The 12,158-nt window shown below is 29.9% G+C and overlaps 1 protein-coding gene across 3 annotated transcripts in view; it reads right to left on the bottom strand.

Moving 5' to 3' along the window:
* Positions 1 to 251: 251 nt before the first annotated feature.
* Positions 252 to 12,158, bottom strand: part of CSN3 (COP9 signalosome subunit 3) — a 37,444-nt gene continuing 25,537 nt past the window's right edge. For all 3 annotated transcript variants that reach the window (XM_075368296.1, XM_075368298.1, XM_075368297.1), the window contains exon 9: positions 252 to 468. In XM_075368296.1, coding sequence (XP_075224411.1) covers positions 444 to 468 — 25 coding nt within the window. In that variant the 3' untranslated portion in view covers positions 252 to 443. The remainder of the gene's footprint in view (positions 469 to 12,158) is intronic.

Genomic DNA, 12,158 nt, shown 5'->3' with positions numbered 1-12,158 from the left:
CAATTTCTCATAATGAATATAAATAATCAAAGAGATTGTACATTGAAAAGAAGAAATATTAATTGTTTGATCCAATTCTATCTAAAATACATGGTAATGTAGCATGAGAAAACACTATAACAAAGATCAAAATACTTCCCAAAAATTTATAAATTGATGTTATTTACTATATAATATATGATAAGATCCTTAATAATACAAAATTTCAAATACATACACAAAAAAATAAAAGATTTAAAAAAAACCAACCATGACAGCGAATTAGTTTATTGTGTTAAATCATTATACAAAAAAAAAATAAGAAAAAATTTAGAAGTTCCTTCTCAGACTTGTTTTACAAGACAAACATCACAATATTCATTAGTTAATAACATAATAAAATACTTTTAACAAAATTCACAGTTCATCAACAAATGAATATGACCTATACAATGTTGACCATATTATGAATCTTCACTTTCAAGCACCCTGAAAAAAACAAACAAAACTTTTACACAAAGGAAAAACAATACTGTTAACAAAGTTATCACATCTGCTGTATTAGATAAAGGAAACATTAAGGTTTATCATAAGTAACTTATGAATACCTTACCAACCATAAAATGTAGTTGAAATTTCATCTTTTGTTAAGAATGTAAAACTTACATCCTTGCTTCAAGATGTACAATACAGAGTGTCTCAGAAAGAGTTCTCGGTCTATTGCTTTTTATATTGTTTGTTCATGACCTGACATAAAATCTTAAGCCAGTCATTGCAACCCTTTTCACAGACAACAATACTATATCTAAAGATAATTATTTCAAACGAATTGAAAAATTATATGTATACTGAAAACAACCTAACTCTGAAGTATGGATAAAACCATTGCATTATGCTTCTCAAGTAGATGTAACATGGCTAATAAAGCAATAAGTAATAAAAGTAATTTTTATTAATAAATAATTAAATACTTATTAATGATAATAGTATTTCTATTGCCTACAAAGCAAAGTTTCTGGATGTTTTATTATATGACAAGTTCTTGTGAGATGATCAAATTTATTTCATTTGTAGTAAAATCAAGATGTACTCAGTTTTGCTCTATAGCGCCTTAATAAAATGCTAAGCTTATCATTATTAAATATTTATTATGGCTATATATATTCTTGAGTAAATTATAATGTCAACTCTTGGAACCCCCTCAAAACATCAGAATGAATTTTGAACAAAAAAACATGGGCTGTTAAAAAACTATAAGGCATCCATAAGTGCGAATCATGCAGAACTAATTTTATAAATAACAGTATATTCTAAAAGTCATTTATTGTGTTATCAAAATTAAATTACAAAAATAATCAAAATTATTTCAGTGTTTGTATTTATGAATGTGCAATCTTTGAAAAAAAAAATCTCACTTATTCTTAAAAATGGAATATCCACCTTTACCAAACCAGAGAACGGAAGGAACTGTTTAGTTAACTCAACACAATACTTTGGCTTACAGGAAAGATCCTTATTATGAAAACATTGCCGTTTTTAATAAACTGCTGAACCATTAGAAAAATCTTTTCATCAATTAATTTAAAATAAAATTAAAAACAGAAAAAGAACATGATTTATCTGCATCCTGTTCAACTTGTACAAATAATGTGCTCAAAATAATTTTCAATAGTGGATATATATAGTTGTGAATATTTTGAGGTAATTTTTTACATTTAATGTATTTATCTACAATGGTTCATATGTTTATATTTAATAATTAATATAAACTATAATCATATCTAATTTTTATCTAATAATTTATTTTTATATTTATCCTATATTGATGTGATGTATAACTATTTATATGCTCCAATCACAATAAAGATTTTTTTATTAATAGAAAAGAAATTAAGATAAAGAGTTAAATTGCAAGACCAATCATATAAATTTTTAATCATGGAGGCAAAACTGCTTCATACTGTAGTATTTACTGCTGTATTGTTAATGTTAATATTTAATTCAAGAGTCAAACACAATTCATGATTATTACAATTAAATATTTCAAAAGAAACAAAGATTATTTGATTTACAGGAATAAGTTTATCATATTTTAATGCACATAAGTATGTCAAAAGTGGTAGTATCTATTTATCTACTAAGTCAATATAGCTGATTAATTTTATAATAGCAGATTTATTTGAAATAATTTCTGACTGTTACTTTTATATGAAAGTAGAATTACTGTTTGAAAAAGTTTATGTAAAGCTGAAACTTTGTACTGAAAAGAAAATCCAGAATAATCAGAGTATTTACTGATCACTTTTATCTTGAACTTAAAAAACTGAGCATGGCATTTTAATTTCAATCTGATTATTGACAGAAATAGTAATGATATGAGCATTGTCTGTTTTTGGCCTGCAGTTTATAGAAAATAATTTATCCACTATTTAGGAAATTTTTAACACTACAAGATATTGCTCAAGCAAATATTCTAACGGCTCAAATTTTATAAATTACAGTAAGGATCCAGCATAAATATCAAATTTATTTATAAGAAAGATAATGGTAATTCAGATTCTCTCATGTATTGTTGCAAGTACATATAAATCACTTTAATGTAAAAAAAATGTTTGTCAGTTTTGTTTACTGCACATTTGCAGGTCCATATGTACACAGCCAGAGGAAAACTTGTCTACAATATCAGAATGTAATATGTTTATTTATGTCTTCTTACATTTTGAATGTTCAGAATACACATTTGATGTACTGTATAGAATTTGGGAAAGCAATGTTCCACCAGATATGTTCTATAGGATTTTTAGAATGTAGAACAGATTATAAAATTGTATAAAGTTCCACTTGCCAACAATTTTAAAAATATATATCTGAGTACTTTCGGAGTCGTCACTCCATCATCAGGAATTTCCTATAGGGTGTTAATTTAAATGTATAATCATATTTAAATTAAAAATTGTTATGTTCATAATAGTCGGTCATCAAGAAATAAATTAATTTATATGTCAATAAGATTGTAACGTCATGTCTGTAAGATGTTTATGGACATGATTATATATCTTACAGACATGATGTTACAGTCTTATTTAAGACTATTATTTACATAATAATCGTAAACAGCTTATGGACATAATTCATTTTATGGAAAAATTAATTTTATTTATTGACAACCGACTATTATGAATATAACAATTTTTAATTTAAATATGATTATACATTTGAATTTGAATTAACATCTTATGAGAAACCCCTTATGGCGGAGTAACGGCTCTGAAAGTATTCAGATATATATTTTAAAAATTGTTGGAAAGTGAAACTTTATACAATTATATTAATTCCAACGGTGCCAAATGCTTAGTAAATTGTACCTAGATAATAAAACTTAATGAAATATCATGAAGATTTATATCATTGTTGAGTTGAACAATTTCTTTTATGGTGAAAAAGCTTCCATGCACTATTAAGGATATTTGTATCAATTTGTTCACAAGTTAATCCAATCTATACAAGAAAAACTGGCTATTTAATTAAGGTGAGGAGCGCTCTTGATATAGATTGTAAGGGATCCTTGTCAACAATCACTAGGAACAAACTGATATTTGTATATTCAAGATTACTGCTCATTCCTTAGCTAGTTATAACAATTAGGACAGCGATAAAGAATGGTATATACTGTTTACTACATTTGGACAACCAATACTATTTGTAGTCAAACAGGGTGAAGTCTTTTAATTGCTGATTTTAATTATTTCATGCTTTCAAAAATGAACTGCACTAATGTTTATGGGTCCCATATGGCATATAAAATTCATAAAAGCTCCTAAATAAGAGCTACTGATAGAGGAAATAGAACTAATTGAAAATACTTCTGAGTATGTGCATATCTGTCACAAGAATGGTGGAGCCACACTTTCTCTAATCACGTTGCTCCATGTCCAAAGGTTTGTGATAGAATAGAAGACTGGTAGGGTGAATGTCAACCACCACTAATATCTAAGTTACTATGGAGACTATGATTATGTATGTATGTTTTTATTTCTTATTTGATAAAGTATCAAATTAAGCGTCAATACTGTTATACTTTTCTCACATAGACAAAACGAAATGTTAATGTTTGAGTTGTAAATCTCATATTTAATTCTTAACAAAAACCTTAAGTATAAAAACTCAATCATCAAGGAATCCAGACCCAAAGTAAAAAAATTCTTCTTTAAGAAAATGCTATTTATCAAGAAAATTGTATTGATAGTGACTAATATGTGTCTGTCAAAATTCTCATTCATATAAAGGCTCACTCATCTTATCTTTATAACACTATATGGCAAAGTATTTACTTGCAAATAAGTGAATTTTCAAGAAACATCTTTGTGACAAATGGTTTTTTATATATAAATGAAGTGATATAACTTTAAATAACTACTTATAATTTTACTTACTTAACTTACTGTACTGCACTCAACAGTTACTTACATAACTTTAAATTTCAACAGAGGTTTAATATGAAAAAAGTGTAAGGGGAGAATTACCTTGAAATACAGTAATTGAGGTTCAGATTCAGTGAAAAAATAAACATTTCTGATTAAACATTCTTACAGATCTTTTTTTATAAGATCTAACAAATTTTTTTGTGATAATTTACAATTGACTACAAGGTACAATAGACATTCATTACAAACATTGCTGTGTCAAATCTAATTTCATTATTTCCCTTTCCCTCTGGGTAAAATCTAGGTAAATTTATAGTTAGATTAAAACATTTACAGCCTAATAAACATCAACTAACAGGTTTTGCAAAATGGTTTAAAACTTATGCTAACTGTATATATCCATACTATTTACATCTAAACACAATTAACATATACTAGAATTTTTACTAACTTCCTTTAGAAGGAAACTATATTGTTCATCTAATCATGGAAAAATCTACCACTTTTCATAAATTCATTATTTGCTTTTTATACTTTAACATATAAGCTGTATTATATGTCATGGATGTCTTATATTTTTCTTATGTAACCTTATATGATGCTGACCCTTTTATTTGTAATTGTAATATTAAATATATATATAAATTTTACTGTTACAATACATCTGTTTACAGAATAACTTTTTCCTTTTTGAAATGCTACCAATTTTTGTTACTGGAGGCAATGAAAGTTTTGTTTGTTAGGGTACAAGATTGAACTTGTCTTTTCCATTAAATTTTGAACATCATGTACGTGATCAACCTGATCTTACTTTAAATCTTTGTATATTTGTGAAATTGGTCAAAAGCTAAATTAGGAAACGCATGTGTTCTTTACATCATTGCGCAACATAGATTTCCTTCTGAATTATACAGTAGGTGACACTTGCATTCATGTCGATTTACGAAAACCTATGTTAGTATGATAAACATTTCCAAACTAAAAGAATTATTATATTATTGTGTTCCTTAGTACCCCATTTACCTTACATCTATCTCTCTCTTTGTGTTCAATTCTATTATTGGTGGCAGCAAGTCTCCAAAGTCCTCTATCTTGAGGCCTTCCTCAGCTCGACATAAATTTCACAACTCACATCCTTCATAATCTGCTTGATATACTACAGCCTTCCTCGCCCTGATGATTCTTCCCATTAATCATTCCCGGAACAATAATTTGGAGCAGCCCGTTGTGTCGTAGTATTTGGCCAATTAGTCCACCTCTTCTCTTTGTGAGAGCATTCATGAACTTCTGATCTTCGTTCATCTGGCTAAGTACTGCATTATTTGGAACTCTGTCAGTCCACCTGATCCTAAGCATTCACCTGTAGCATCACATTTCAAAGGCCTTCCTTCCTTCTATCTGCAGTTCTGATTGTCCAACTTTTGCTACTGTACAGAACTACATTCCATATAAATGTTTTTAGAAGCTGTTTCCTTACATCCAAATTTACATTAGTAGTACCAAACAAGTGTTTCTTCCTGTTAAAGTTAATTCTTGTTTGCGCAATTCACATATTTATTTCCTTGGGACTTCTCCCATCTGGCATAACTGTACTGCCTAGATATTTAAATTCATTAGTCTGTTAGAGAGTCTCACCATTCAGTTTAATCTGTGCACTTCTATATACTTGATCACATACCATTGTTTTGATTTTTGTTCTGTTTTTTCTAACGTTGTAATCTTTAGTAAATATGGCTTCCATTCTTTCAATAATGTTGATCATATCCTTTTCATTATCTATGATCATGGCATTGTTGTCTGCAAATCATTGCATATCAATTTTCTCTCCCTGAATGCTAATGCCCACTCTGACGTCTTCCCTCACATGATCTAATGGCTCTTGTACATAAGAGTTACACAAAATAGGTGAAAATTGACAACCCTATTGCATCCCTTTATGTACTTTTACTTTTTCTTGATCTCCTCCTTTCTATAAAGATCCAGATGATCCTTCGATCCTTCCATCTAATCCCTCTCTTTTTGAGTATCATGTACATTTTGTACTTGTTCACATTATCGAAGGTGATATACACATGTTTGTCCTTTTTTAGGCTCTTCTGTATTAATAATTTTAGTGCTAATACAGCTTCTTGCGCACCTCTTCCTCCCAATTGTTTTTATAATACATCATTCAATTTTATTTCATAAACATCAAAATCTATTGGAATGCTTTTCTAGTCTTCAAGAAGGGACCACATGTAAGTACGTACGTACATACAGATATCACACTGAAACTAGTCAAAATGGATATTTCCATTGAAATCTGAAACTAGAATTTTTTACGATCACAGTACTTCCTTTACTTTGTACAAGGAAGTAATATATCTAAATTATTCAAAATATATGAATTTTATTTTAAAAGAAATGAGCAAACGTGTCTGCTATTTAAAACTGTTGTGGTATATCTTTACATATGTATGCATCAAGTTTAACTCTTATTCTACATGGATCATGCTGGCCATTATTTGCTCCTGCAAGAAAAAAAATTACTGTATTTCAAGTAGGATGCAATATGATCGATAATTTACTACATGCAAATGATTTATGTTAACTAACGACAGGACAGTTTGAATATTTACAAACTTTACATTTATAAGAGTTGTTATTTAATCCTGTTAATCTTCTTAATTTTTATTATGTAATGTGGACATTAAAAATACATTTTTTCAACAGATGGTTAATCATTCTTATTAAGCACTGTTATAATGTATTAATTAGTTGAACAGCATAATGAAATCTGATAACAATTAAAAATTATGTAATGTTAACTTGCTATCAAAATAGTGAATTTTTTCCATGGTGCTTTCAAAAGAAACTAGCACCACTTTAGATTATTTGACTATTTAATTACATAATAAGGAGTTTTCTAGCCCTTTTAATATGGACACTGCTAACATTGGTGGCTAGAATATCAAACCTTATGAACTTGCAAGATTACACAACCCTCATGGGTAAAAATAATTTTGAAAGAATAAATGAATAAACATCTTTTTAAGTAAAATTTTTGTTTTGCAAACATTGTCTGTCAGTGATTAATTAACATATAAGTGTGTCTTTGTTTAGTCCATTTAAATTGCTTTATAAGAAAAAAATGTTATCTTCTCTTGATTTCATCAAACTGATTTGATTTCATCTATAAGATTATCGGTTAAGTATTCCAAATGCTTTATATTATTATTCTAGGAATTGCAATGACCATAAAAATATACAGTAATAACGAGTACACTGCTAAGATAGTTTAATTAAGCAATTCATTATTTAATTAATATTGTAATAATTAGTTAAAATTAATATTTGTAAAATTTGATTTCTTATGAAACCGATACAATCTAATAGTCATCCCTCATTAATGTTGTTTAACAGTGAAGTGGACAGAATAAAAAAAAAAAATAAGTACCATTAAATTGCTGACTGGGACTCTACCTAACCTCCTATTCTGTAATCATTAAAATATACTTTAACCTACAGTGTCTGTCAACAGTTTAAGGACAGTATGAAAAAAACACAAATTTTGAGTTTTCTCTAAGTATATTCTGTTTAAAAATTTTACATAAGATCTAAAAGAACCATCTTACAGTTAGTAATCAATGTACTCTTTGCTGGCTCTTTGGACTGCCTTCACATAATGTGGCACTAGTTTATCAGTCTCCTGCATTTGTCAACAATGATGTTTTGCAACAACGCAGCAATATTTTGCTTCAAATCTTCCTTTGATTTGGGTTTCCTCTTGGCCAATTTGACTGCTATAGAGTTTCATAGGTTCTGCGTGGGATTAAAGTCCAGTGAGCGTACTGGCCATGGTAGCAGTTCAATATCCTTGTCTTTGAACCAGTCTGCCATAAAGCGACTGGTGACAGGGAATATTATCTTGTTGGAAAAGATAATTCTCTCCCATTAGCCTAGTTGCATGAAGGAACTATTACTCCTTCCAATATTTGCATACATCTCTGGCTTTGACCGATCCATTAATAATGTACAGTTCTCCAGGACCTTCTTATGCATCCGCAAACATTATTGCGTCACCTCCAACTTGAATGGCAGGTGTGATGCAGGATGGCAAAAATCTTTCTGTTCGGAGTGTGCTTAACCTTCATTGGACAAAGTTAGAATCTGCTTTCATCTGAAAAAACAATCTTTGCCAAGCTTCTTTCATCCAATTACAGCTCTTATAACACCACCTCATTTGCCTTTTCTTAGCTTGTTAAAGAGGTTTATGCAAGGCAATGTAAGACATCAACTCAGCATTTCTCAGACAATGACCTATAGTTTCAGCACTGATGTTAATGTCTAAACTATTCTCAACTTTCACTACAAGATCAAGTAAATTAGCTCTACGTCTTGTTTACTTATGTTTATGATTTAAGGACAGTTCTTGTTAAGGCTAGTCTAGGTCTAATCTTAGGGGAAGCATCAAGGACAGTACCAGATGTTTTAAATTTTTTTTTTCAGTCTGTTCCACACAGGTTTTCGACACTCCAAGTTTTTCTGCTATCTGTCTATAGCTTAAGTTACTTTTACACATCCCTAATCCGCCACTTCACGTTGGTATTCACTGACTTTTGGCTTGTTTTTAGATTTTTAAGCAAAGAAATTTTATCTAAAACACGCTTATAATAAGATTGACAGCAGACAATGAAAAGTGGTAGGAATCAGCTGTTTAGTCAGTAATACCAATCCTCAGATTCTGATTAAATTGATGTGGCAGTCTGACCTTAATATGGCACAAATTATGAACTTTTGCAAAGTTAGAAGAACAGCATTTTTTTGGACAAAAAGAGCTGAAAAAAGATGTCTTCAGGGCCATGACCAAATTTCACATGTTTAAAAAAATGGGAGACTGACCTAAGGTGCCTTCTCTACAAGCCTATACATACACCAAAATTCATTATTCTGGGTATACCCATTCTAGAGTAATAGTTTTTTAAAATTAAATTTCAGCTTACACTTTAAGTCCTTTTTAAAACAGACAAATTGCAATAAAATCAGTTCTATAAAAGATAAAGAGGTCAAACTTATGTTAAAAACTAATCATTTTAAGGGCTATTTCGCTAATGTCTAACATTGTATGGTCTAGCAAAAGTGTAGGACAGGGATCAATAATGTGTAATTTAGGGGGTGTCCTTAAACTTTTGACAGACATTATATGTTTTTTACAATTTGTTACTTTTCTACAATGACCATTGTATCAAGTAGTTTCATATTATTTTGAATAATACTCAATTTGTTCAAATGAAGGACTATTTTTAATATTTTAATAAAAGTTACTTGATTTATCAATCAAACAATGATGTATAAAAACTTACTTACGTAGCAAAAAATATTATGGATTTACATAAACAAGATAATTAATTTTACAAGGACATTGTTATTTGTTTATATTTTTAACTGTTCTTCTAATTTAAGATGGTTGTATTTGGTACTGTATGGTATTTAGCAGAATTTTTATTTATTTAAGGACCTATACTAATTACATTCACAACAGCAAGAAAGATTTACAAATCCAGAAATTATAAAATATTATTAGAACAAAAATGTTCTTACATTCTTTTCTAGCTGTAAAATAATTGCTAGTGTTATGTGTACATGATTACTTAGATTACAAATAGTTAAAATTAATATTGTATGTCAAGTATCCCTGACAATGCTGATGTGTTTAGCTATAAATTAATGTTAAATGAGAAAAAATATTGAACAAAAAATATGATTACAACATGAGTATGCAGTATATATCTTCACCAAGCATTGCTGCTTCTGCAAATTGTAGAACATTAAAAATAACTCTTACCCAAGCTGAAGCGCAACTTGTTACCCTTTCAATCTTCAGTTTTCTTTTGTGGAAATGAAAAATTTGAATGGTCATCATGAAGTGTTGGAAAAGGTGGTCCCAACTTTATGTTATAAGACATATGCGAGAGAAACTTAATATGGGTTACAGGTATTAAATTTTAACATTGCTCTTATGGTTTTTTTTTTGTAGAATTAAGCAAAACATGTTACAGTTAGCATAAAATGGTTAAAACCAGCTAAAAGTTACTGTGTAAATTCAATACATAGAATGTTTTAGGAATGTGGGATTAAAGAAATAAATATGGTAAAACATATCATTTCTAAGGAAGGCTATAATTCTGCATGTATAATTATGGATTCACATTTTTAACAGGTATAACAGTATTGTGCAATAAATTGTGTAAATATTCATGAAGGCCAGAAATTAAGCTAAAAAAAATTGACCGAACTTAAGCTAACAAAAATTTAAACTGTAATGAAACTGACAGTAGAAAGTTCAATTTGGTCAAAGAAAAGTATCAGTAAATAAACTTAAGATTTCATTAACTTAAACAATAACAAAAGACAAGTTTTTAATAGGTTCGGTGACATTTTTTCAAGGAAAGGTTACATATCTCTCTTTTAAAACGTATTTAATTTTTCATTGATGAAATAACTTATAGCCACTAAGAAGTAATCCTTAGTTCATTATTAATTAATAAAAAAATGTGTAATAAAGTAAAAGGGTCATTCAAATATAAACTGGAATTTGTTTATATAGCTTTACTGATAACAGATAAAATTACAAATAAATTACCTTACTTTTCTAGTTTCCTTCAACAGAAATACATTTTCTCCACCAGATAGGTAGCTACCTCATCTAATCAAAAAAGTTAGATGGCTGCCCCAACAAACAACTGTGCACATAATGTTTAACTGCAGCATCAACTTTGAATTTTTCTTCTCCTAAAGCTTTTTTCAGCAAACCAAACATGTGGAAATTCACACGGTGACAAGTCTGGACTGTACGGTGGATGTTCAATAAGTATCCATTGAACTTTATTGAGTTTATCATGGATTCTAAGCTGCTGTAGACAGTTGTGGAGAAGGAGAATACTGCAAATTGATTATTCACTATTTGTGAATAAAGAGACCTGACACTATCCAACTGGCAGTAGTAGTTTGCTGCATTTACCATTCTTCGTTTGTGCAGGAAATCACTCAGTGGCATACCTTTTGAGTGACAAAACATAGTTGTCAGAAGTTTTCCATTTGACCAAGTGTTTCTTGGCCTTGATTGTTGTTTCCTGCCCACATTTCCTCCACTTCATACTTGTCTTGTTCTCTTGCTTTTCAGGGTGTATTGGTGGACCCATGTTTAATCACAGGTTAAAATATGCTCTAAAAATGCATCTCCTTCTTTCCTCAAAGCAATTCAGAAGCTGCTGACAGATCTCTTTCCAGACATTTCTCTGTTTCTCAATGAGAAAATGTGGAACCCATCTCGTTGACACTACTGTATCCAAGAGTGTCTGACAACATGGTATGCAAACTCCCAACACTTATCCCACCTCTGATGCAATTTCAGCGATGGTTATGTGGCACAAGGTTACAAATGCCCTGTATGTTGGCCATCACTGAAACTGATCTGTAGATGAAGTTAATGACTTTTGTTATCCACTGCGTCATGGCCACTTCAAAAGTTTTGGTCCAATCAAACACATTAGTTTTTCATAGGGTAGAATATCTAACTGTGCCTGGAGTTGATTCAAAATTTTTGAGGATTTGATATCTTCATTGGCGAGAAATTGCATTATAATTTTTTTCGCAATGGACGATGATACCTAATAACCTAGTAGCACATTCTGCTATTGATAAGGGAACATGACCATGGCGTGTGGCAAGCCGGTTGTCCCCCTCCACACATATCCAACTAATTACCCGCTGCGC

This window comes from Lycorma delicatula, chromosome 6 (assembly GCF_047948215.1).
Source record: "Lycorma delicatula isolate Av1 chromosome 6, ASM4794821v1, whole genome shotgun sequence".
Taxonomy (NCBI): Eukaryota; Metazoa; Arthropoda; class Insecta; order Hemiptera; family Fulgoridae; genus Lycorma; species Lycorma delicatula.
The sequence above is the reverse complement of the archived record's forward strand: the minus strand, read 5'-3'. Positions and strand labels throughout refer to the sequence as shown.